This window comes from Gekko japonicus, unplaced genomic scaffold, assembly GCF_001447785.1.
Source record: "Gekko japonicus isolate JY-2015 unplaced genomic scaffold, Gekko_japonicus_V1.1 scaffold196, whole genome shotgun sequence".
In the NCBI taxonomy this organism is placed as follows: Eukaryota; Metazoa; Chordata; class Lepidosauria; order Squamata; family Gekkonidae; genus Gekko; species Gekko japonicus.
Genome location: NW_015173129.1, coordinates 304492 through 331652, shown reverse-complemented (window position 1 = coordinate 331652; position 27161 = coordinate 304492). Strand labels below are relative to the sequence as shown.

At 45.6% G+C, this 27161-nt stretch overlaps 1 protein-coding gene across 1 annotated transcript in view; it reads right to left on the bottom strand.

Annotated features, from left to right (window-relative positions):
• The window catches only part of MAD1L1 (MAD1 mitotic arrest deficient-like 1 (yeast)), a 760935-nt gene that overhangs the window by 660016 nt on the left and 73758 nt on the right, over positions 1-27161 (bottom strand). The window contains exon 10 of the mRNA XM_015422082.1: positions 7333-7419. Coding sequence (XP_015277568.1) covers positions 7333-7419 — 87 coding nt within the window. The remainder of the gene's footprint in view (positions 1-7332; positions 7420-27161) is intronic.

The following is a 27161-nucleotide window of genomic DNA, read 5'->3' as shown; positions in this document are numbered from 1 at the left end:
GTCATAAGCCATCACCTATCTTGTCACTTCCCCTGCATGCTTCCCTTGAACCGAACCCAAACAAAAATCCATCATGAATATAAATGGAATCTGTCAACTTTCCCCCTCTAATCTTCTTTACACTTCAATGGAAGTTTAATTGGAATGAATAAAACACTTTATCAGGGGGGGGGGGGAGACAGAGAAGAAAAAGAATGCCCCGTCATATTGATAGATAATATTTTACAGCCGGGCAACACAGTTGGTTTATCATGTGGACTCCATGAAAAGGACAATAAAAACAGAAGAAGAGCCCTGCTGGATCAGAAAAGTGGTCCATCTAACCCAACATCCTGTTTCACACAGTGGCGAGCCACTTCCTCTGGAGGGCCAGCAACAGGGCACAGAGGCCCAGGCCTTCCCCTGATGAGAACCTCAGAAGAGCCCTGCTGGGTCAGACCAGGGGTCCATCTAGTCCAGCCTCCTGTCTCACACAGGAGCCGACCAATTCCTCTGCAGGGCCAACAACAGGGCATAGAGGCTAAGGCCTTCCCCTGATAAAAACATCAGAAGAGCCCTGCTGGATCCATCTAGTCCAGCATCCTGCCTAACACAAAAGCCAACCAGTTCCTCTGGAAGGCCAAGGGCATAGAGGCCAAGACCTTTCCTTGATGTTGCCTCCAATTTGGTGTAGTGGTTAAGTGCGCAGACTCTAATCTGGGAGAACCGGGTTTGATTCCCCACTTATCCACTTGCACCTGCTGGATGACCTTGGGCAAGCTGTAGTTCTGTCAGAGCTGTTCTCTTAAGGGCAGTTCTGGAAAGAGCTCTCTCGGCCCCGCCTACCTCACAGGGTGTTGTGGGGAGGGGAAAGGAAAGGAGTTTGTAAGCCGCTCTGAGACTCCTCTGGGTAGTGAAGAGCGGGGGGGGTATAAATCCAGTCTCCTCCTCCTCCTGTCACTGTTATTCAGAATTTTACTGCCACTGAATGTGGAGATCACCCTTAGTCACCACAGCTAGTAGCCACTGATAAAACTCTACTCCTCCACAAATCTAATTCCCTTTTAAAGCTGTAATGCCTGTGGCCATCACTACATACTCTAGAAAAGGGGTGTAGAACTCATTTGTTATGAGGGCCAGATCTGACATAAGTGAGACCTTGTTGGGCCAGGCCATGTGTGTCATAAAATGAAAGGTAGCAGAGAAATAAACTGTATAAAGGACGCAAACACAAAGATTTTTTTTACTTAAAATAAAAACATGCTTAAAACATTAGCTTTGTGATCTGCAAACCTACTTTTGATTTATTGACATTCACCACAGAAATCTCATGCTCAGAGTACTGAGACTAGAACCCAGGTTAAAACATGAAATGGCTGAGCGAGCGAGAGAGTCTGGCGAAGCAAGCTATGATGCAGCAGCAGAACTGGAAGCAGGAGATGGCCAGTTCCAGTGCGGCATAATCCAGCCCCCGGACCGCATGTTTGACACCCCTGCTCTAGACCCTTCCTCTCCATTTTATCTTTACCAACAGCCCTGCGAGGTAGGCTGAGAGGATGCGTCTGGGCCCAAGGTCACTACCCATTTCATTCACTCGCTTCTTCAAAACAAAGAATTGATCACCATTTTACTTGTTTCCCCCTTGAATTAAATTGGTATATTATGTCCAGCACAAACAGGCGCTTGCAAAGAGATTTCCCCCACACACACACCTTGACATAAACGTTGCTCCCAGCCAATGATAAATTACCAGAAAAAAAACCCCAAACATTTTCATCAACAGATCAAGAGCTACACCTTAGGCAGGGCAAAACAATCAATACACTTGTTTTCTGTTAAGATATTAAACAAACATGTTTGTCTGGTGTGCTTCCCCCTTGAGATGGTGGATAACATGGAGCGGAAGATAAAAGCTTGCTTTGCGTAGGGGAGTTTCACACTCTGGGCTAGCAATTTTAACCACCAGCTAAGCAGTTCTGGCTCCTCTCCATAAGAGGCACTCTTTGGCTTTTAAGGTCCAGCTTGAACTGACCTGTCGTTTAGCAAGGGGATGCCCCAGAGAAGAGGAGGGACACTCATCGAGAATTGACAGGCGGCTCTTCAGAGGCAGCAAAGAAGAGGCAGCTGGCGACTAAGTGCTTTTAACTGCTGCTAAAACGCAAAAAGGTTTGACCGCCCCGTGCATGCCACTTAACAAGGAGAAGTGGAAAATTCGCAACAGATGTTGCTCGCCAGAGAGTTCAGTGCCACCAACCCAAAACAATTTTGGGAGTGGGGGGGGGAGCCATTTCAGCATCATTTTTAACAAGCCCAACTGCCGGGAAATGAAAATGTTTGGGGAAAGGAGGAAAAAAAGTGTACAGACCAGAAGGTGAACGCTCACTCTCTCAGCTTCGCAGCAGGAAAAGGGGAAAGGGGGGGAGGGACACATTTTATCTGTGCAGACAATTTTAGCAGGACTGCCACCAATGCTCCCTCTAAGCTGTGGAGTCTTGTGAGCAAAAATTCTACTTTGTGAGCTACTGGCATTAAAGTTGTGAGCGAGCAATTTGGCTACTGCATCAATTAGTTTGCTCTGGAGCCATCCCTTCCTGAGCTAAGACAAAAATGTGTGAGCTGGAGGCTAAAAAACTGTGAGCTAGCTCACACTAACTCAGCTTAGAGGGAACACTGACTGCCACCAGAGAGGATTTCAACAAATAAGAATAGATGAACTAAAGACATAGATACAAAAATAAAAGTGAATTTGTAAGGCTGAAAGCATACGCAAGCCCATTCTACCGACACTGCATGTGACTAGAGATGTGAAAGCCTGGGGGGGGACACGGAAAAATTCGGGGGGGAAACGTTTTTTCCGTTTTTTTCCTGAAGGCTTTTTGTTTTTTCCCCGAAAAATTGGAAAAATTGAAAAAAGAAAAGAAAAAAATGATTATGGAACGTTTTATTTTAACATGATGAATAAAATATTTTAAGACAAGGTGTTCAAATATTTTCCAAATCATTTCTAAAATCATTTCTAAAATATATATATATGGTATCAGATTGATCTAATTTCTGTGCACTGAGGACAAGCAAGTCCTAGCTTACAAACTGAACTCTCCAATGCAAGAACAAGATGCATTTCTTCCTTTAGGAGGTGCGATTGTCAGAAGAAAATAAAATAGTTTCAAATTTGTTTTTGCATGTGGGTGGGTATTCTGTTTGTAATAATTGTTTGGATACACTTTATTTTTAATATGCTAGTTGTGATCATTTCAAGCCAAGTAAAAAATGTCCATAGTCATATTTTATGTTCCTAAAGTAACAGAGGAGCTGCGGTGGCTCAAGTGGTTAAGAAGCCGCATGACGGAGTGAGCTCCCGTCTCTAGCTCCAGCTCCTGCCAACCTAGCAGTTCGAAAGCAAGAAGAATGACTTTCAATCTAGAAAAGACAAAAGAAATGCTAATATAGCATTTTTTTCAATTTTTCCAAAAATTTCCGTTTTTTTCCAAAAAAAACCCAGGTTTTTTTCCGAGCTTCAAAATTTCCGGAAATTTTACATCTCTACATGCGACAGTCTTCAAGCTAACGCAGATCTCATAAAATGTCACTATTATCACTCAGTTGTGAACAGCCATTCCTCAGCTGTGGGAACTGCCCTTTCAACAGGTGATGGGAGTCCCCGAAACCTGGGTTCAAGCCATTAGCCCACTGGACGAATTTGCCTCTCAGGAACGAATTTGCCTCTTAATGATTATTTCATGGATTTCAATCTGAGCCAGTGGTGAACAGCAAACACGGCAGTAACAAATTGCTTCCCTCTAAGTCTCCATTTCTGAGAAAATGCAAACAAAAACACTTCTGCATCTGACGCATCCAGACCATTATCTACCAATGCAAACTGACAAGCGCGGTTAAGGAGCCGCCTTTAGAGATGTTTCCAAAACATGGGGCTGTCCGTATTTTTTATTTCTGATATTTGTGTATCTTCAAGGAACGTGCTGTAATTCTGAAGAGCGCTTAGCTCTACCATGATTTTGGGGCCGGTAGGAAAGCTGACTCTCCCTGGCGCCTTCTCTGAGCCTGACGGAACTTAAGTGAGCGGAATAAAACTAGGCTAAGGGAAAGCAACTACAGGATGTGCTCCTGATCGGTCAAGCTGAACATTTAGGCCAAGGGTCCCCAAAGTGAGACAGCAAGGATGTCAGCTATGCTGCCATGGGGGTGGGGACGTTTGTTCTCTTCTAATTGCCTTTGCATTCTTTCTGTGCTTTCTCGCTGCTGTAACGCTTATCTCTAAGTTGTGCAGGTGGTGGGATGTTGATGTCTGCTTTCAGAGGAACCGTGGAAGCAGGCTTGGTTCCCAGCTTCAGCTCTAACGGCCTGAGCGCAATCTCCCGCGCGCAGGAGCACAGCTAATTGGCCAGGGCAGTAGGGGGGTGCATACGAATACCTATTATCCTATTATGCCCATGGGCAGCCGCCATTCTTAACAGTGCTTATGTTACTGCATCTATAGCTCTTCAATAAAGTATTACCTTTCCTGATAAGCGTGTACTACGTCAGTGGCTGTGGGTTCTGACACCATGGGAGCAATGCTCCCTCTAAGCTCCACGTCTTGTGAGTAAAAATTCTACTCTGTGACCTACTGGCATTAAAGTTGTGAGCAAGCAATTTGACTGCTGCATAAATTAGTTTCCTCTGGAGCCCATCCTTCCTGAGCTAAGGCACAAAAATCTGTGAGCTGGAGGTTAAAAAGCTAGCTCACACTAACTCAGCTTAGAGGGAACACTGGCTCAACCAGGAGGAGGAGACTGGATTTGTACCCCGCCCGTCACTCAGAGTCTCAGAGGGGCTTACAAACTCCTCTCCCTTCTCCTCCCCACAACAGACACCCTGTGAGGTAGGTGGGGCTGAGAGAGCTCTTTCCAGAACTGCCCTTTCAAGGACAGCTCTGACAGAACGATGGCTTGCCCAAGGTCATCCAGCAGGTGCAAGTGGAGGACTGGGAAATCAAACCCGGTTCTCCCAGATTAGAGTCCGCGCACTTAACCACTACACCAACCAGCCATCACTGTCTTCAGCAACTCTGACAGCAACAATAAATGCCCAGATAGCCTGCTGTTCTTGCTACCTCTTTCTCAGCTCCAGCTAAGAACTACTACCAAAAAAAATCTAAATTAAAGACCAACAAGATTCCCAGGGTATAAAACGTTCGAAATTTCAGGCTCCCTTCATCAGATACATCAGAGAGCTTTCACTCTTGAAAGCCCAATACCCTGGAGAGCTTGTTGGCCTTCTTATGTTGCTGCTAGACTCGAATCTTGCCTTTCTACTGCAGGCCGGCATGGCTACCCACGGGAAACTATGCAACAGCTGGACGAGTGAGGTTGCCGTAATTCCCGAAAGAAAAAAGTCTCATTCTTCCAAGCGGCCAAGGAAGCAGTGAAAGATATGGAACGAGGAGAGTACCCCCAGCCAGTCTCTGAAAAGAAATACCCGCTTCCTAGCCTCCAAAATAACATTCTCTGTACCTGGCATCTCAGCGTAGCGACAGTCAAAAGCCAATCCACTGGAATCCCCTACCGTGCCCTAACCGAAACTTATTTGGACTATAAAAGCTGAAAGATGGAGCTTGACTGTGTTGGCACGGCATATCCATCGCCGACGGATTGTAAGCCACCTCGAGCCAGACACTGAAGAGGCAGCGTAGAAATATTCTTTTCTTTTTTAAAAATCAACAAAGGTTTATTCAAGGTTTTCAACATGTAACAATACAAGAATATAACAACAATATGATGTGAAGAGCAAAAGGAATAACAACAAACATTAGTTAACATTATCTAAATACTTAAGGAGGTATCATTATGCTCATTAACATAACATCTATCTTGCTGCTAACTTCAGTTCATTGATGGGTTAGTAGCTTTAGCCTATGTGTTACTTTAAACAATTCTATTTTCAGAAACAAAGCCAGTATTTATCATTAGCAAAAGAGGGAACCACTTCCTTTTCTGAGACAAACTGAATTATTGGAAACCACTTAGATATAAACGGTGTTTGATAATCCTCGTTAGTGTGATTTGCTATGCCATCCACTATTTTTGAAATCTTCTTAAATAAATAAGTTAATTTCCTCGATGCAGCCTATCAGCCTTGTGATCCTTTCTGACCGAAGTTGCATGACAATGATTTATATCCCGCTTTCTCCCCACTGGAGACCCCGAGTCACTCACAACATCACTCTCCCCTCTTTCCATTTTTGTCCTCACCACAACAACCCTGTGAGGTAGACTAGGCTACAAGCAAGTGAGTAGCTCAAGGTCGCCCAGCAAGCATCCATGGTAGAGCAGAGATACAAACCCAGATCCTAGTCTAGAGTTCTAACCACCAAGCCACATCGGCTCTCAAAGTGACAGTCCACAACGAACAGCAGGACCCAGCAAGCATCCATGGCAGAGCAGAGATACAAACCCAGATCTCCCAGATCCCAGTCTAGAGTTCTAACCACCACGCCACATCAGCTGTCAAAATGACAGTCCACAACGAACAGCAGGGTCAGCAATACGCTTTCACGCTTCAAAATCTGGAACTAGCTATAAAAAAATCACTTCCCTTGTTCACACCACGTGCCTTATTCTCGCTAAATGATAACTTGGGCCACGCAAAACAAACACAGAGAGGCCAGGAGTAACACAGAGAGAAACATACAGGAAACCACGAACAAGGATGGGCACATGCCATCACTGTCCCATCTCAACAACCTATCTCAGTCCCCTGAAAGCAGCTTAAAAACTGAATCCCAGGCTTTTGGAAGGGTTCTGCATTCTTTTAGACTGTTAGGCCAAGCTCGTTTTTAAGAACTCTTGGCTTCTTAGTTGCAGACTCAGCCTCAAAATCCTGCAGGCTCAATTTCTTTTCTTTTTTCCCCAATCGCCCCTTGCAAACAGCAAAACAATGATGCGGTCAGGTGACCTATCCTCTAGCTAAGTCAGGGGTCCCCAACCTGGTGCCCATGGGCACAACTGTGTCTGCTAACATGTTTCCTGATGCCTTCCAAGTGTTTTCCGAAAGTGGGCAGAGCCAGGTGGCGTTTTTGTCAAGCAACACTTCTGATTTTGCTTTCTGTGGCAGCTGTTTTGTGGCTATGCCCACCACTCTGTGTCAGAATCCCAAATGTGCCCGCAGGCTCTAAAACGTTGGGTTAAAAGGTAAAGTTTCCCATGCTCGAAAGGCAGTCGAATCCGACAAACGTTGGGTACCCCTGAGCTAAAAATCTGCAATATGCCTCGGCCTGCGGTTGATTCGATTTATTTTATCCTGGAGAAGTAGAGCTCTAAAATATACACACACAGATAATGTTGTCGACCCTACCTGCTTGCAATGGCAGAGTTCTGCTCCTTCAGCACAAGTTCCTGGTGTTGCACGGCAACGACGTACCTGGAGAGATCATCGGGGCTCCTAAACAATCAGAACACACACAATGCACAGGTTAAAAAGCTACCCACAGGCTGCTAGTCCACAACCCTGGCAGTTTCAAGCCACAGAGAATAGCTCTGAAAGGCAAAAGTTTCTTAAAACCCACGCAAGCATCTATTACGAGACACCCCACCCCAAACTTCCAATTTCTTACGAAGGCAGAATCTGCTAAGAAATCTCAACATGCCCCACTCCAACAAAAACATTAAGGAATCATTGGTAAATTACACTTGGGAAATGTCAGATCAGTGTAGATCAAGGGTCCCCAACATGGTGCCTGGGGGCACAACGATAACCGTCGACATCCTTCTTGGCGCCCACCAAGTGTTTCTAGAAAGTGGAAGGGGGACAAGTGGGACTCCCACCCAGCAGGGCCTCTGATTTGCCACTTAAGACCTGATTGGCTAATCATATTAAAATAACACTGTTTCAGTGCTAGCTATCGCTATTAGGGATGGGCACGAACCTAGTCACGAATCTAAATGTGTCACGAAAAATGCCCAATTCGTGGTTCATCAGCCAAAGGTTGTGCGACCATATTCTTTAGACCCTAGGATCTTCCAGGAGAAGGCAGGTGGGTGACCACCCCCCAGGCCCGAAGAGAAGGCTTGCCCATCTGTAGCAACACTGTCTGTGATAAAGAGGCGGGCAGTGCTCGCACCCCCAAGCCCATCCTCACAAACATTGGAGGGCAGGTAGGGGGGAATCCCAGGGAGGTCTGTAAGTTCGAAGCCTCTAGCTTGCCGGGGGGGTCATCTGACACACTATCCTGAACCTACGGATGTGATTTCCCCAGAGAGTGCTTTCCTGGGGGCACCTGCTTTTGGGGGGGACACTACTCAGTCTCCCAAATCCAACCCTCACCAAACTTGGAGGGCAGGTAGAGAGGCACCCTGGCAACATCCTCTGTTAGTTTCATGCCTCTAACTTACAGGTGGGGGTCTGTTCAACACACTCCTGAATCTGTGGCTGTGGTTTCCCCAGAGAGCACTTTTCTGCGGGCACCTACTTTGGGGAGCTGTTAACTCAGGCCCCCCCCTACACCCAATCCTCACCAAACCTGGAAGGCAGGTAGAGGAGAGCCAGCTGAAGACTCGCTGTGAGTTTGGCATCTCTAGCCCAAAGGGGAGTCGTTCTATTGCATCACAAACCTCACAAAATGAACCACTTCAGTAAACAGGAAGGTTTGTGAAGGTTCGTGGTTCGTTAGACCCAATGAACGGGGATGAATCTCCATTTTCCTGGTTTGTGCCCATCCCTATTGACTACACTGCTTGTTTTGTTCCCTGTCCCCTCTCCCCCAGTGTATCCTTTTTTAAAAAATTACTCCTCTTATCCCCTTCACTAGGGCTTCTTTGTGTGTGTGTCTCTGCCTCTTGTGGCAGCCATTTTGTGCTTGGCTCCACCTCCCACAGCAGACATTTTGTGGTTGCGCACACCACCTTGTGTCAGAATGCCAAAGGTGCACATGGATTCAAAAAGGTGTGAAGACCTCTGGTGAAGTGGTTTTCTTTTCTTTCTGCATGCATGGAATGACAAGAAGAGACAAGGAGAGGAGAGGAGAAGCTATGCACCTTATCAAGTTTTCATTTAAAGACTGCACACTAGATTCTCGGCTTCAAAACTACATTTGTGGGGAGGGGATGACTGTTATGTTCCCTCTAAGCTGATTTAGCATGAACTAGCTCACAGTTTTTTAGCCTCCGACTCACACTTTTTGTCTTTGCTCAAAATGGACGGCTCCAGAGCAAACTAATTGATGCAGTAGCCAAATCACTCACTCACAACTTTAATGCCAGTAGCTCACAAAGTAGAAGTTTTGCTCACAAGACTCTACAGCTCAGAGGGAGCATTGGTTATAACACACACCTCTTAAAGAGCCAATTTCTGCCACCAAATACAAATAATAGCTAAAGTAAGCAGCTAAAGTAAGCCGAGAATAGATGCTTTCGAATGATGGTGCTGGAGAAGACTCTTGAGAGTTCCCTGGACTGCAAGGATATCAAATCAGTCAATCCTAAAAGAAATCAACCCTGACTGTTCCCTGGAAGGCCAGATACTGAAGCTGAAGCTCCAATACTCTGGCCACCAAATGAAAAAGGAGCACTCACTGGAGAAGACCCTGGTTTAAGGTAACCGAAGATTTAAGGTAACCGAAGAAGGGTGAGATGGTTAGACAGTATTATTGATGCAATGAACATGAAATTAAGCAAACTCTGGAGGACAACAGAGGACAGGGGGGCCTGGTGTGATGTGGTCCATGGGGTCACAAAGAGTCAGACTCGACTGTGCGACTGAACAACAAAAAAGCAGCTGTGTATATCTCTTTGCTCAACAGACAGGCATTTTACTCTTCAGGAAGCCTTCCCGCTATTTATTCAGTACTACAGAAAATACTATACTGTTCACTTAATACCAAAATGTCAGCTACCAGCATCTCTTACTGGGCAGAAATCAATAAAAAGGTGACTAGTCATACCCCATTTTAAGCAAAAGTGTCATACATCCTAATATTCAGGGGTCACTTCGTAGAAAAAGAGGTACAGGAGCTCATTAGCATAACTCATTAGCATAACTTATTAGCATATGCCACACCCCCTGACATCACCGGAAGTGTGTCAGAAGGCAACACTACTGCTCAGGCTCCACTGGACTGTTTTGGATTGCTAATTATGGGGGGGAGAACGTGCAAATTTGTCCTCGCAGAGGAGGGAGAGCTTGTACCTGAATAAAACTTGGTCTTAAAGGTGCCACTGGATTGTTTTGGACCGGGGGGCCAGGGGGGGCCTCTGCAACTTACCTGGCTGCTTGTTGCTCTGACTGAGGGCTGCTGGGAGCAGGGGATGGGGCTCTTTACTGCCGGAGCTCTGCTCCTCTGTGCTCCTGCAGGAAATGACCCCTGCTAATATTAGATCTTATGAATAGTTCCTCGGCTAGTCACCTATATTTATGTGTTTGTCTATTGATTCTATTTCTACCCCACCCTCCCCCACAAGTAGACAAATAAATTAACAGTTAAGACCATTACAACAATAAAACAAGTATCACTTCCTTCTGCATATTGAAAGTCTCTTTTCATCCCCTGCCTTTAGGCCATCTACGTGAGCCAGTGTTGCTTAGCGGTCACAGAGTCTGACTATGAGATCCAGGTTCCAATCCCCACTCTACCGCAGCTCACTGGGCAGCCTCAAGCCAATCATGCACTCTCGGCCTCTTCTACCTCACAGGGTGGTTGTGATGACAAAACGGAAGACGGGGGAAAGACCCAAGCCACAGTGGGCCCCCGCTGAAGGAAAAGACGGGGCACAGATGAAGTCGATAAATACGTGGGCCACAGAGAGAAACAAACACTCCGAGGTTGCAGTCTCCCACCCACTGATAACCGGCCATACCTACCTACATCAATGGGCTGGACTCTCCCTACGGTAAGCTGTGATTATTGATCTTGTATGCTTATGACGTGCTTTAAAATTTCCCTGTATTTATGGAAACGTTGTAACCCGCCCTGAGCCCGTTTACAGGATAGGTGGGATATCAATGCAAAATAAATAAATAAAGCACGAAGGCCATTGTGCAGGAAACTCTCAGCCGCACCTACCTCACAGGATCGCTATGAAGATAAAATGGAAAAGAAGGGGACAATGTAAGGTGTTTGGGCCCCCACTAGGGGAAAAGGTAATAAATACATGGGGCACAGACAGTAACAACCGGGGGGCGGGGTGATCAGTCCTAAATCTTTCACTCGGCCAAGAGAGTATTTCGTGTGGAATACCAGGCAACGAGGTGCATCACTGCAACAATATATGAAGGTTAATGTGAAAGCTCTAAGCCCATAGAGGAAACAGCAAGAAATAGTGTGGGGTGGGGGGGACTTCTAAAATGCAACGAAGGGCCCCCATTATTCTCTCATTCTGACAGGTGAATTACAGCAACGCAAGAGTCCTCAAGCAGATGCGTTGTGCAGGGCTGCCCTCTGTCGAATCGAAGCAAGGACTGCAAAAAAAAGATTTCTGCAGCCAAGAGGGAGCTTTTAAATCAGAAGGATGCGGAGACCCGTTTCAAAGAGAAGACAGCTTTCTGATAACCAGGAAGCCTCCAGGTTGACAACTGTGGCCAGAGGAGGGGGGTGTATCTTTCTAAAAAAAACAAACCAGCAAATGTGAAGCAAGAAGCATTATTGATGCAGATCTTCCCCCAACATCAACACCGTCTTAGAGAGCAAGTTTGGTGTAGCGGTTAAGTGCGTGGACTCTAATCTGGGAGAACCGGGTTTGATTCCCCACTCCTCCACTCGCAGCTGCTGGATGACCTTGGGCAAGCCATAATTCTGGCACAGCTGTTCTTGAAAAACAGCAGTTTCTGACAAGAGCTCTCTCAGCCCCACCTACCTCAGGAAAATGGTAGGCAGGTAATTTCTTCTCACCTTGACACAGAGAGTCCTCCATCTTTCTGTGTTATACCTCTGAAAATGCCAGTCACAGTGGGTGCGTTCAGACGGGGGCTTTACACCGGTAAGGGTGCCGGTTCCAATCGATGTACTTACCGGCGTTCAGACGGGGCACATCTGCCTCCTCTCCCTAACCGGTGTAAAGCCCTTTACACCGTTGCACTCTGCTACCAGGTCCCAAGTGGTGGTATACAGAGTGCAACGGTGGTAAACAATACACCCCGGCATCTGATCGCTCTCCACCGGTGCCTAGGCATTTCCGTCGGAAGCCTGAGGCTTCCGGCTTTCCCCCGCCATTTTATTTTAACCCTAAGCGATATGCGCTCGGGCGAAGCTTCGCCCTGAGCGTCTGTTTAAATTAAAAAAAAACCTTACTTTACCTTCCCGGAGGAGTCCGGGACTTAAGGGAGGCCAGGTTGGGATTTAAACTTTAAAGGTAAGTCCTTACCTTTAAAGTTTAAATGTAATGGGGGGGGGGTTTGAGCATGCGCAAAAATCGCCATTCTCTGAATGGCTGCCTGTGTGCATGCTCAAACTGCTTTAAAAAAAAAAAACCACCGATGCCCGCAGCGTGTGAGCGGGCGTCCAACGGAGGCATCCGGAAGAAGGAGGGTGAGCCTGATCGCGTTTATGCCGGCAGAAAGGCCGCGTCTGAACGCACCCAGTTACTGGCAAAACGTCAGGTTCTACAGTGCCAAGACCACGGCCACACGACCCAGAAAACCTGCAGCAACTAATGAACTCTGGCCGTGAAAGCCTTCGACAACAGATCTGTATTTTCCTAGATCGCTTTTGTGCAGGACTCAAAAAAGCATCCCTACTGCTTAAGTTTGCTACGCACACAGCCATTATCGGAGTTAAGCCCTTCGTAATGCATTGAAGTGAACAGGTTTGGAAGGCCAAGGTGGCACCAAAAATGTTCTTTGGCTTTAAAGCTCTCAGCCTTATGGAAAATCGACATGTGATCATTTCTGTTCTAGGCCAGCCTACTCACCGAGACGCCTCTTTACCATGTATTCCTGGATTAGCATGCCTCACCTTCTTCTATGGAGGAGGAGCAGGAGATTGGATTTATACCCCGCCTTTCACTCGGGAATCTCAGAGCGGCTTACAAACTCCTTTCCCTTCCCCTCCCCACAACAGACACCCTGTGAGGTAGGTGGAGCTGAGAGAGCTCTTTCCAGAACTGTCCTTGAGAGAACAGCTCTGACAGAACTATGCCTTGCCCAAGGTCATCCAGCAGCTGCAAGTGGAGGACTGGGGAATCCAACCTGGTTCTCCCAGTTTAGAGCCCGCGCACTTAACCACTACCCCAAACTACAATTCCCCCTGGAAAACACCCCCCTTCTTGTCAACGTAATAACGCCTTTTCTACTCTAAGACAGGGCTGGGGGTTCTCTCCCCACTCCAGCTAGATTCAAGTCCAGCAACACTTTCTCTCTCCATTTCAGGATTCCTTCACTCCAAGACCAATTCAGGACCTTGGAAAGCGCTTAGCCTCGGCCAGGGCCAGAGTGGTGGAACATGATCCTGCTGGACATCGGGGCCCTGCAGGACCTATTACAGTTCCGCAGGGCCTGTAAAACGGAGCTGTTCCGCCGGGCCTCTGGGTGAGGCGGCGGGTGTCCAATTAATCCATCGACTGGCCTCCCTGGCTGAACCTTCCATCTTTCTATGGCCCATCAGGGGAAGACCCAAAGTCTGGTTTACGGCCTAGCGGCTCCAGTTTCCAACACTATTATATTAAACTGCAGTGCTATCTGTCCTTAATTTATAGCTTTGTTTTTAACTGTTTTGACGATTTATTGATAAATGTTTCAAATCTTATTGTGGATTCACTGTCGTGATCCGCTCTGAGCCCACTCGTGGGTGGGGAGGGCGGAATACAAACCGAAATAAATAAATAAATTGGGGAGAAGATCTTCTCAGTGACCAACCCGCATCGCTATCCTACTGGTAGAGAGGGTTTTCAAGGCAAGAGAAGTTCAGAGATGGTTTTGTCATGGCCCGCCTCTGCGTAGTGACCCTGGACTTCCTCGGTGGTCTCCCATCCAAATGCTAACCAGCGCCATCTTGGTAGCACCTGTTATTTCACCAGTCCTGTGCCTCTTCCTGAACCATATGGGCCATCCGTGGCTACCCAAGAGGGCTAGCAAAGCTTACGATTATTTCTTTATATAATATTCCCCTTATCCAGCACTTTTGGGACAGAGAACTTTCAGGACGGACAAAAGGAAATACTACTTTACACAGACAGTGATTAAAATGTGGAATTCCCTGCAAGAGGATGTAGTGATGACCACAGGGAAAAAACAGCTTTCAGAGGGGATGAGATTCAAAGATTCATGGAGGTTAAGTCTATCAATAGCTACTAGCCATGGTGACTGATGGGGACCTCCACATTCAGAGGCACTAAGCCTCTGAATCCCAGAGCCAGCAGACAACATCATGGGAAGGCCTCGACCTCTATGCCCTATTGTTGGTTGACCTGAGGAACTGGTTGGCCGCTGTAGGAGATGGGATGCTAGACTAGGTGGACCACTGGTCTGATCCAGCAGGGCTCTTCTGATGTTCTTATCAGGAAAGGTCTCGGCCTCTATGCCTTGCTGTTGGCCCTCCAGAGGAACCGGTTGACTACTGCTGTGGAGACAGGATGCTGGATTAGATGGACCACTGGTCTTATCCAGAAGGGCTCTTCTGAGGTTCTTCTCAGGGGAAGGCCTTGGTCTCTATGCCCTGTTGCTGGCCATCCAGAAGAACCAGTTGGCCACTGTTGTGAAGACAGGATGCTGGACTAGATGGACCACTGGTCTGATCCAGCAGGGCTCCTCTTATGTTCTTATGAGTAATGATGTAGAAACAAGATGCCAAGAGTGCATATAGGCCCTCATTAGGGCATAAACCATTTTCTAGACCATTTCCTTTGGTGATGGGAAAGAACCGTCAAGCCGCAGCTGACTTATGGTGACCCCCCAGAGGGGTTTTCAAGGCAAGAGACGGGCAGAGCTGTCTTGCCATCGCCTTCCTCTGCATAGCGACCCTTGATTTCCTTGGTGGTCTCCCATCCAAGGACTAACCACGGCCGACCCTGCGGAGCTTCCGAGATCTGACGAGGTTGGGCTAGTCTGGGACCTCTAAGTCAGGCCATGCTTCCTTTACAAAGCAGGAAAAGGGTTAAGCACTAAAAATCAGAGAATAGAAGAGCACGAGGAAAAACAGTAACAGGGATCAAACGATTTAAGGGAAGCAGCGAAGTCAAGAGGACTTAATTGACTTTGTCAAATTGTGCTTCTCCAACTCAAGGGTCAGTGGCGCAGGGATTCAAGTACGTTTAATTAAACAGTGAGCCTAAGGCATAGTTGGCAGACCGGGGGGGGGGGGGGGGAGTATGTTCCATCTCCTACATTTGCAAAGAGGCAATTACAACTTTCTGTGTCTGGCAAGGAGTAGGATGTGGACAGAGCTGTCTTTGAAAAGGGCTCCGAGAGGGCAGCTGGGTCAGAACACGGCCGGCAGGGAAAACAGAAAGAACCAGACATGGGGAAGAAAATAGGACCACTCATCCTCTTACATCATCGCCCCCCTCCATCGACACCGGTTAGATTCGGGTATCCATTCAAAGTCATAAACAGTCTAGGGACCACAGTGTGAACGGGACCTTGGGTGTTGGTGGATTGCAAACTGAGTATGAGCAGCCAGCATGATGCCGCAGCAAAGAAGGCAAATATGATCTTGGGGATGCATAGCATCTAGGATATGAGATAGATTCAGGTGAGCAGCCATGTTGGTCTGAAGCGACAGAACAAAGTTCGAGTCCAGTGGGGCACCTTTAAGACCAACCAAGTTTAATTCTGGGCATAAGCTTTCGTGTGCATACGCGCTTCTTCAGGTAGATGTTAAACACACAGGAACGAAGTGGAATCACAGGCAAAAAACAAGAATAACTCCCCAAAGACAAAAAATACCAGTCATTAATGCATGAAACTACAGTCTAATTGAAATAAAGTCCTAAATTTTTAGCTTTTAGACCGCTGGCCAGATATCCCAGTGCAAGAATGTAAGGAAGTGTTTATTTCTCTGCTGGTAGCTGCAGCCAGGCACACCACTGCCATTTGCTGGAAAGACTCTGCTAAATTCACACTTGAAGCATGGTATGACAGGATTTGGGAAACATTCATCATGTCTCAAATTACCCAAATTCTTTGTTGTTTTTCAAGAGACTCTTTATTAACTTCAACTGACTGTATGCATAACTTACTGGAATTCAGTTATTGCTCATTTTAAGTCCAACAATGTTATACCAAATCGATTTGACTATAAAATATGGCTGTTTACATACCGTAAATGTGTTTATTCTATCCCTTATCAATACTGACTGGGTATTTCAGACTAAAGGATTGTCAGGTTTTTTATAAATTTTTAAACTGTAAAATACTGAAGTTATCAATACATTATCGTGCAACCTTTTTTGTAAACTCAGTCTGAATGTTGGTTTAATGATGTATAAGTTTATCTCACACTCTGTTGGTTTGTAATGTTTGATTCGTGATTCATTATGTTTGTTAAAGTTCTGAAAATTCAATAAAGGATCGTAACAATCACATGTAAATGAACATGAATATTCTAAAGCTTTAGAATATTTTTTTTGTCTCTGAGGTCTTCAGACAGATGTGCACATGAGAGCTTATACCCAAAATTAAACTTGGTTGGTCTTAAAGGTGCCACTGGACTCAAACATCATTCTAGGACATGCGATGTGATAGTGCCACTGTTAACAAATAAGGGGGGGGGGGCTTAACCCAAACTGAATTGATTTAAGAACCTAAAGGTTAAGAAGACAGGTGTGTAAAGACCCAATAATTCTGATAGTCAAAAACTTTAAATATAGACAGATATACAAAAATATACATGCATTTATTACAAAGTAGATGAGCGGTGGTTCAGTGGTTAAGACACTGAACAGCAGACTGGAAGGTTGGTAGTTCGGCAGTTCGAGACCCAAGTGCCGCGTGACGGAGTGAGCTCCCGTCTGGTCCCAGCTCCTGCCAACCTAGTGGTTCAAAAGCAAGAAACTGCAAATAGATAAACATGTACCGCTTTGGTGGGAAGGTAACAGTGTTCCATGCGCCTCGAAGTCTAGTCATGCCAGCCACATGACAACGAAAATATCTTCAGACAGCGGTGACTCTTTGGCTTGGAAACGGAGATGAGCACTGCAACCCTAGACTTGGATTCGACTGGCTTTCGAGCAAGGGAAACCTTTACCTTTACCTAGATGAAAGAACAGATATTGGCCCCGGTGACAGTCTCAATGGAAAGGATACTGACACAAACCTCGAATACAGACCCTTAGTCTGCCTCTCTTGGTTATTATAATTTCTGGTACCCTATTTTAAACTTTACTGATCAAAGACCTTTTTGATCAGAATTGGGTTATTTATGTTTTACTATCTTAATTCATTGATACTTGATTTCTTACTATGACCCTTTGACACCATCTTTCTCCTGATTGGCGTAATTATTTAAGGCTTAATTTTTTCTGGTATTGAGACCTATTGTATTGTGAAGTACATATTATTTTTATTGGAACTTTGTGATGTGGCAATCTGTATTTGGCACATGACAGTTTACTGTCACTGGTTTGTCTTTGTATCTGATGTTAAATTTTCCATAAAAATCTTTTTAAAAAGAAATTATGAGTCAAATTATCCAGCGACAACCTAAAAATGACCATTATTGATCCTGAGCATATGTGTTTCAGTTCACTGGCCTTCCCCATTGGTCAAAAAAACAATATTACAGAATGGCTCCTGACGTTACAATGCAACAATCATTTTTTTAATAAATTCACCAAGAGGAAATTCTTTACTGATTATTATCTGTGACCAAAGGCAAAGATATTAACCAGAAGCCTCATTCTTTATGTTTTGCTGCCATGGTCAGGTACACTTTCCTATAGTTATGGATCAATTCTGTACCTTTCTCACTTGGTCAGAAAAATTCAATAAAGCCAGGAGGCAATAGTGATAGTACCACTGCATACTATGCTGGTCAGACCCCAATTTGGAGTACTGAGTCCAGTTCTGCAGGCCTTTTTATAGGAAGGACATAGAAACTTCAGAGTAGGTGCAGAGAAGAGCAACAAGGATGATTAAGGGGTTGGAGAATCAACACTACGAAGAAAGGCTGAGGGAATTGGGAATGTTTAGCCTGGAGAAAAGGAGGTTGAGAGGGGATATGTTTACTATTTTTTAAGTATCTGAAGGGTCGTAGTTTAGAGGAAGGTAGGGCTCTATTTCAGTTGACCGTGCAGGATAGAACTAGTAATAATGGGCTTAAATTACAGGTGGGGAGATATCGGCAGGATATTAGGAAAATAACAATATGGGCAATTCAGTGGTGGAATCAGTTGTATGAGGATACTGGAAGTTCTTCCCACCTTGGAGGCATTCAAGAGGGGACTGGATAAACATAAGGAGCAGAGGTCCATGAGTGGCTATTAGCCACAAGGTATAGATAAGAACACTCTGTCCGGGGCACTGATGCTCTGTATTCTTGGTGCTTGGGGGACAATAGTGGGAGGGCTTCTGGAGTTCTGGCCCCGCTGGTGGACCTCCTGACACTCTGTGTGACAGAGTGTTGGACTGGATGACCCACTGGCCTGATCCAACATGGCTTCTCTTATGTTCTTATGTCTGGGGCAGGGATGCTCTGTCTTCTTGGTGCTTGGGGGGACAAAGTGGGAGGGCTTCTGGAGTTCTGGCCCCACTGGTGGACCTCCTGATGGTACCTGGGTTTTGGCCACTGTTTGACACAGAATGCTGGACTGGGTGGGCCACTGGCCTGATCCAACATGGATTCTCTTATATCTTCAGCAATTAGTAGTAATTTATTTGGGGTTATTATTATTATTATTATTATTGTTGTTGTTGTTGTTGTTGTTGTTGTTGTTGTTGTTTATAACCAGCACTTTATTTATTTATTTATTTATTATTTCAATTTATAACCCGCCTTGCCGGAAAAACTGTATAACCACAGCACAGTACAACCAGTAATTTATTCGGTTTACAACCAGCACAAATCTCTATATCAAAACCACAGTGATATTATAAGATGCCACCATATACAGAATTTTAAGGATTTGATTATCTTGTCTATAGCATCTGTGTTTAAAATCCACAATTCTAAAGGCACTCAAATAAGATCTAAAATGATTCATGACATAATTGAATAAAACGTATCCTCACAAGTTCACATGCCCTCTAATTTACTTCTGGACTTTATCTTGGCGAATTTTATGGGCTGTAGCTAAAAATTTTGCACAAGTCAATACAAACTGGATTAGGACCACATAATAGTTTCCGGGTTACTTCCACATCCGAAAACCCATAAAACCTCTCTAATAGAGGGTGGATGGTTGGGCATTTATTTGTCAAGAACGCTTGAGGTCAACCTGCATGATGCAGGGGGGGTTGGACTGGATGGTCTTTCATGCCTCTTCCTTTTTTTTAATTCTATGATTTGATGAGTGCTTTACAGAACAGCAGCCCTTTTCAGACCCCCAGGAAGTGGGGTTGCCAGCTCTGGGTTGTGAAATACCTGGAGATTTTGGGAGTTGAGCCTGGAAAGGGGAGGGACTTCAGCAGGGTGTAGTATCATAGAGCCCCCACCTCCACCCCAAGCAGCCGTTTTCTCCGGGGGAACTGATCTCTGCAGTCTGGAGATCAATAACAGTAACAGGCTGGAGACTGGAATCACTGCCAAGATGTCCCACAGCAGGAGAGCACAGAAATCAATTGCCCCCTCGCTCAGCAGCTTGCATTCAAAGGTACACTGCCTCTGAATAAGGAGGTTCACTTTTGGTCAGATGCGACATAAGGGACTACAGCTTGGCTCAAAACACTGTTATCTGCTTACCTTTTTTGTAATGGTGAAAAAGAACATTTAATGGACTAAAAGATCAGGTCACAAATTCAAATCCCGATCAGCTGCCACAGCTGTGTTTGCACAAGAGTACCAAGTTCCGTACGTCCGGCACCTTCCACCCGCGCAGTTCACAACCCTTCCTACATTCTTTTCATGTAATGGATATTTCAATTGCACTGTGCCAACTGCATATATTTGGGGCATCCCAAGTGAAAATATATGGCTGTGATTTATCCAGAGTTCTAACAAAGAAATACTTAGACGCTGGCTGTGTTGAGGCTAGTCTATGCTCTTCAGCACAGTAAAAGTGTGTGTGTGTGTGTGTGTGTGTGTGTGTGTGTGTGTCTGCATGTGCTTTATTGATTCACTTCATTTATACCCTGTCTTTTTCCCGGGTGGGGACCCAAAGCGGCTTACATCCCTCTCCTCCAGTTGATCCGCACAACAACCCTGTGAGGTAGGTCAAGCTGAGAGTATGTGACTGGCCCAAGGTCACCCAAACAGCTTCCACAGTAGAGTGGAGATTGGAACCTGGATCTCCCAGATCTTAATCTGACGCTCTAACCTCTACACCACATGAGCTCTCGATGTAATAATCTCCACAGTCCTACAAAGAATACTTAGACGCTGGCTGTGTTGAATCTAGACAGCATAATAAAAAGTAGAGACATCACCCTGCAAACAAAAGTCTGTATGGTCAAAGCAATGATATTCCTGTCAGAACCCACACCCTGTCAGAACCCACATTCCTGTCAGAACCCACACCCAACACCCAACAACAACCCAACTCAATTGTGAACTTGTGGATCTCCTGACAAAAATATGTAATCTCTCCTTAAAATCTGCCTCCATTCCTGAGGACTGGAAGGTAGCTAATGTCACTCCCATCTTTAAAAAGGGTTCCAGAGGAGATCCGGGAAATTACAGGCCAGTCAGTCTGACGTCGATACCGGGTAAATTGGTGGAAACCATTATTAAGGAAAGAATTAGTAGGCACATAGATGAACAAAACCTATTGAGGCAGACTCAACATGGGTTCTGTAAGGGAAGATCTTGTCTCACTAACCTGTTAATGTTCTTTGAGGGGGTGAACAAACATGTGTACAAGGGGGATCCAATAGATATTGTTTACCTTGACTTCCAGAAAGCTTTTGATAAAGTTCCTCATCAAAGGCTCCTAAGTAAGCTCAAAAATCATGGGATAAAAGGACAAGTCCTTTTATGGATCAAAAACTGGCTAATTAATAGAAAACAGAGAGTGAGTATAAATGGGCAGTTCTCCCAGTGGAGGGGGGTAAGCAGTGGGGTACCACAGGGATCAGTACTTGGTCCACTGCTTTTTAACTTGTTCATTAATGATTTGGAGTTGGGAGTAAGCAGTGAAGTGGCTAAATTTGCGGATGATACGAAGTTGTTCAGGGTGGTGAAAACCAGTGAGGATTGTGAGGCACTCCAAAGGGATCTGTCAAAGTTGGGCGAGTGGGCGTCAACATGGCAAATGGGGTTCAATGTGGCCAAGTGCAAGGTGATGCACATTGGAGCCAAAAATCCTAACTATAAATACACGTTGATGGGGTCTGAACTGGCAGAGACAGATCAAGAGAGAGATCTTGGAGTTGTAGTAGATAACTCACTGAAAATGTCGAGACAGTGTGTGACTGCAATAAAGAAGGCCAATGCTATGCTGGGGATTATTAGGAAGGGTATTGTAAACAGATCAGCCAATATCATAATGCCGCTATATAAATCAATGGTGCGACCTCATCTGGAATACTGTGTGCAATTCTGGTCACCACACCTTAAAAAGGATATTATAGCTTTGGAAAAAGTGCAGAAAAGAGCAACTCGAATGATAAAAGGGTTGGAACACTTTCCCTATGAGGAAAGGTTAAAGCGCTTAGGGCTCTTTAGCTTGGAGAAAAGACGACTGAGGGGTGACATGTTCAAGAGGGAATTAGATAAGCATATGGAGCAGAGGTCCATCAGTGGCTATTAGCCACAAGGTATAGATAGGTGCTCTGGGGCAAGTGATGCTCTGTCATCTTGGTGCTTGGGGGGGGGTCAACAGTGGGAGGGCTTCTAATGTCCTGGCCCCACTGGTGGACCTCCTGATGGCACTGGTATTTCTGGCCACTGTGGGATACAGAGTGTTGGACTGGATGGGCCTTTGGCCTGATCCAACATTGGCATCTCTTATTTTCTTATGTTCTTATGTAGTACACGCTGTCAGGAAAGGTAATACTTTTACTGAAGAGCTATAGATGCATTCACTGTTAAGAATGGCAATTGTCCCTTGGACATAATAAGATATAGGGTATTCGTATGCACCCACACACACACACTGCGCTGGCCAATTAGGCACCTTCCCACGCACGGGATAAAGCTTGCAAACTGTTTCTAGCCGAAGCTGGGAACTCGTATTCTCCCACGGCTCCCTGGAAAAGGCAGACACTACAACCCCCACCTGCACGTCTTTACAGATACAGATAAGCGTTTCAGCGTGAAGCACAGAAAGGAATGCAAGAGCAATTACACTGACACTGTCTGACCATCCCAACCCCCATGGCAGCATAGCTGACAATTCCCAATAGTACTGTATGGCTGCGGGAACTGGACCATAAGGAAGGCTGAGCGCCAAAGAATAGATGTTTTTGAATTATGGTGCTGAAGAAGACTCTTGAGAGTCCCTCGGACTGCAAGGAGATCAAATCAGTCAATCCTAGAAGAAATCCACCCTGACTGTTCCCTGGAAGGCCAGATACTGAGGCTGAAGCTCAAATATTTTGGCCACCAAATGAGAAGGGAGCACTCACTGGAAAAGACCCTGATGCTGGAAAAGATTGAAGGTCAAAGAAGAAGGGGGCGGCAAAGGATGAGATGGTTAGACAGTGTTATCGATGCAATGAACATGAAATTAAGCAAACTCCAGAGCACGATGGAAGACAAGAGGGCCTGGCTTGATTTGGTCCATGGGGTCACGAAGAGTCAGACTCGACTGTGCGACTGAACAACAAGAAGTGTTGATCCAGCACAGGAAAAGTATATAGACAAACAGATCAGTTTGTGTATGTGCATTGTACATACAATGCCTCAAGCGTTCAGCATTTTTGCAAGGCCTCCTCTGAAGTACAAATACGTTGAAATATATTTTATGATCTCTATACTGCAAGGTCTGAGATGCAATCCAAAACACAGTCGCACCCTTCAACGCTTCAGTGGTTTCAACAGAGCTTAGAAGGGCACAGCTCTGCTTAGGACCTCCCTGTGAAATGGAATAAAAGTATAGCTTATCATCGTTTGTATTTGGAAATGGGAGAGTCACTACCACTGATACGATGAACAATGAACCTGTCTGGGAAATTGAATAAGACGGGCAATGTGGAGGGAAAAAATAACTACCCTGAGGCTATCAAAAGGGCAGAATACAAATATTTCAAAGATAAAATAAACTGTTCCCGCATCCGTCTAAGTACGGGTAAAAAGAACCTCTGCCTGTTACCCTGCAAAGAGCTCGAGTACAGGTGTTCTTTTTCAACTTGTACTTTCTAAGGAGAAACTCCTCATTATCCAACAAGAATAAACGGAAGTTTAGAATTCAGAGGAGGGGGGAAAAAGAAAAAAGATTTTGCCCTTAAGGTATGCATTAGCTCAGCATTCATCTTTTTAAGACTTAAAAAAAAGAAAGACAAAAATCACTCTTTAACCAAAGCTCTTTGAGGGTTTTTTTTTTCTTGAAGTAAAGATAATTTAAAATTAGAGTAATTTAAAGATAGTTTCTTCCGGGAATCTAAAAACCATTCAACCAAAGTGAGAAGTTATCTTTGCGGGATAATTGCTTTGCTTTGGAGAATCAGCTTTTTGAAAAGTGGCATAAATAGGGAGGACAAGAAACCAAGCTCAGGGATCCCAGGTTCGAATCCTGCCTTGGCCATAAATCCACTCAATGGCCTTCAGCAAGCCACTAAGTATTTCTACCCCCTCATCTGTCCTAACATGCTGGGCCATGACACTGAAATGCTGGACAAGACATCCAGTTACCATGTCAGATTACACAAGGAAGCCATTGAAATTCATAAACATAAACACAATTTCAACAGGAAAGAAGAGAGTTTAAGAATAAATAGGGCAAGGTTTCCAGTCCTGAAAAACACAAAATGGTCTACATCTGACAACAGCACTAGCTAAGGTTAGATTTCAACAGCTAATCCATACGCAAAAGAACCTCCTCAGGAAAGCTCCTCCATTAGCATGTCACAGCCTGGGAAACTCCTACACCATAATGACTCAGCCCTACCCCACCTTCCTGAGTAGATATAAATTACCTGCCTACCATTTTTATTCTCACATTGACACAGAGAGTACTCCATCTTTCTGCGTTACACCTCTGAGGATGCCAGTCACAGCTGCTGGCGAAACGTCAGGTTCTGCAATGCCAAGACCACGGCCATACAGCCCGGAAAATCTACAACAATTGATCATTATGTTGTTTCTTCGAATCCAGTGTGCTAATTTCACAACACAAGCTGAACAAATGTATAAGGGCTTGATGACTGTGGATTAGTCAACAGAAAGCACTAACAACCAACTCAGAGCTACTCGGTAGGGTTTTCAAGGCAAGAGACTTCAGAGGTGGTTTGCCCACTGCCTGCCTCTGCATAGCAACCCTGGGCTTCCTTGGTGGTTTCTCATCCAAGTGCTGACCATGGCTGACCCTGCTTAACTTCTGAGACCTGACAAGATCTGGCTAGCCTGGGCCATCCAGGTCAAGGGGAAAGTGTGCTGGCAATTAAACAATTCACAGAGACCCAATGGAATACCACCTCATGGGGTTTTCCAAGGAAAGAGATAGACCTGAACCCAATCTCTCTACCGGGTGATGGACTAGATGGACCACTGACCTGATCCAGCAGGGCTCTTCTGACGTCCTAACGGTATCTCTTCTCTCCCACTCCAGACTTGTTTAAGGCAGGCAGTTCAATTTTAGAGCGGGGGGGGGGGACTCAAATCATTGTCACAGACACGTCACACTTCAAGTGTGAGTAGAACCCAAGGGCATCCAATGAGGCCCAAGGGCAGTAGGTTCCGGACAGACAAAATGAAATACTTCTTCACACAGAGAGTGATTAAAATATGGAATTCACTGCCTAAGGATGCAGTGATGAAATCATGAATAAACAGCTTTAAAAGAGGATTAGATCGATTCATGGAGGATAGGTCTACCAGTGGGTACTAGCCATGGTGATTGAGAGGAAGCTCCACATTCAGAGGCACTAAACCTCTGAATCACAGAGTCAGGATGCAAAGTCAGGGGAAGGACTCGGCCTCTCTGCCCTGTTGTTGGCCCTCCAGAATAACTGGGTGGCCCCTGTGTGAGACAGGATGCTGGACTAGATGGACCACCGGTCTGATTCAGCGGGGCTCTTCTGGTGTTCTTATCAGGGGAAGGCCTCGGCTTCTATACCCTGTTGATGGCCCTCCACTACGTGAGATGAGATGATGGACGATGGATCACTGGTCTGATCCAACATGGCTCTTCTGATGCTCTTCATACGGGAAGGCCTCAGCCTCTAGTCCTTGTTTGTTGGCCCTCTAAAGGAACTGGTTGGCCACTGTGTGAGACAGGATGCTACATTAGATGGACCCTCAGTGGTGTGATCCAGCAGGGCTCTTCTGAGGTTCCTTTCAGGGGAAGACCTCAGCCTCTTTGCCCTGTTGTTTGCCCTGTAGTGCCACTGCCCTGCTCTTCCCAAAAATACAAGGCTACAGTGTTCCCTCTAAGCTGAGTCAATGTGAGTTTGTTGTTGTTCAGTCGCACAGTCGAGTCCGACTCTTCGCGACCCCATGGACCAGATCACGCCAGGCCTTCCGTCATCCTCCGAAGCCTGCTCAACTTCATGTTCGTTGCATCTATGACACTGTCCAACCATCTCATCCTTTGCCGTCCCCATATTCTTTGACCTTCAATCATTCCCAGCATCAGGGTCTTCTCCAGAGAGTGCTCCCTTCTCATTGGGTGGCCAAAGTATTTGAGCTTCAGTTTCAGTATCTGGCCTTCCAGGGAACAGTCAGGGTTGATTTCTTTTAGGATTGACTGATTTGATCTTCTTGCAGTCCAAGGGACTCTCAAGAGTCTTCTCCAGCACCATAGTTCAAAAGAATCTATTCTTCGGCGCTCGGCCTTCCTTATAGTCCAACTCTCGCAGCCATACATGACTACTGAAAGACTATTGAAAGAGGTAGTCAATCTTTAAAGGTACAATTGTGGTCTTAGGGTACTGTCTCAGTGATGATCTGGTTCTTATAGATCCACATGGGTCAATGCAGGGGTAATTCATGAGGACAACCAGATGGATTTCACCTAGAGAACTGGTGTTGAGTAGTGATGGGCATGAACTGGGAAAATGTGGTATGGTTCATGGTATGCCAGCTTCATGAACCATGAAACATCACAAATAAACCAGTTTCATTTGTGAGGTTTGTGACATGGTAGAACACCCCTCAGCATGATAGAGACACCAAACTCACAAGGGATATCCGGCTAACCCTCCTCTACCTACATGCCAAGGTTGGTGAGGATTGAATTTATGGGGTTCGAGTTATGGCTCCCCCAAAGAAGGTGTCCCCAGGAAAGCATTTTCTGGGGAAATGACAAGCACAGGTTCATGAGGGTCAGGATTGTATAGAATGGATCCTGTGCAAATTAAAGATGCCAAACATGCAAGAGATCTCCAGATGACTCTCCTCTACTTGCCCTCCAAGTTTGATGAGGATTGGATTTATGGGGTCCAAGTTACAGCCCCCCAAAGAAGGTGCTCCTATGGAGGGAAAAACAGCAAAAAAGCAAGGACAACAGAAGCCATGCAGAACAGAATCGAAGTCCCAGAGAATCTCTGCAGTAGAAACTGAAGGTTGGAGGCATTTTTGCAAGCCCAGCAGAACCAGTGCAATGTGCCCAGCAGAACTAGTGCCACTGTGGCACTGTGAACCCAACAGGACTAAGGTCAAGTCAGGGAAGTGTTTTTTGGGGGGACATGTCAGACACAGGTTCAAAAGTATATAGAATGGACCCCCTGCAAGTTACACACACCAAATGCACAGGGAACCTCACCCTGCCACCTGCTCTTTTACAATCTCTTCAAGTTGGGGGTGGATTACATTTCTGGCGTCCCAGTTACAGACTCCCCCAAAAAGTCTCTCCAATGCTCTTTCCAGAAAAGACAGCTGCAGTTACAGGAGTCTATGGAACAGCTCAGAAATAAGACAGCAAACTCACAGGGAAAGTTCACCTGGGCAGACCCCCCCATCAGACAGTGGAACCAAGGCAAGCATCCCCCCTATGCTTGCAACCCCC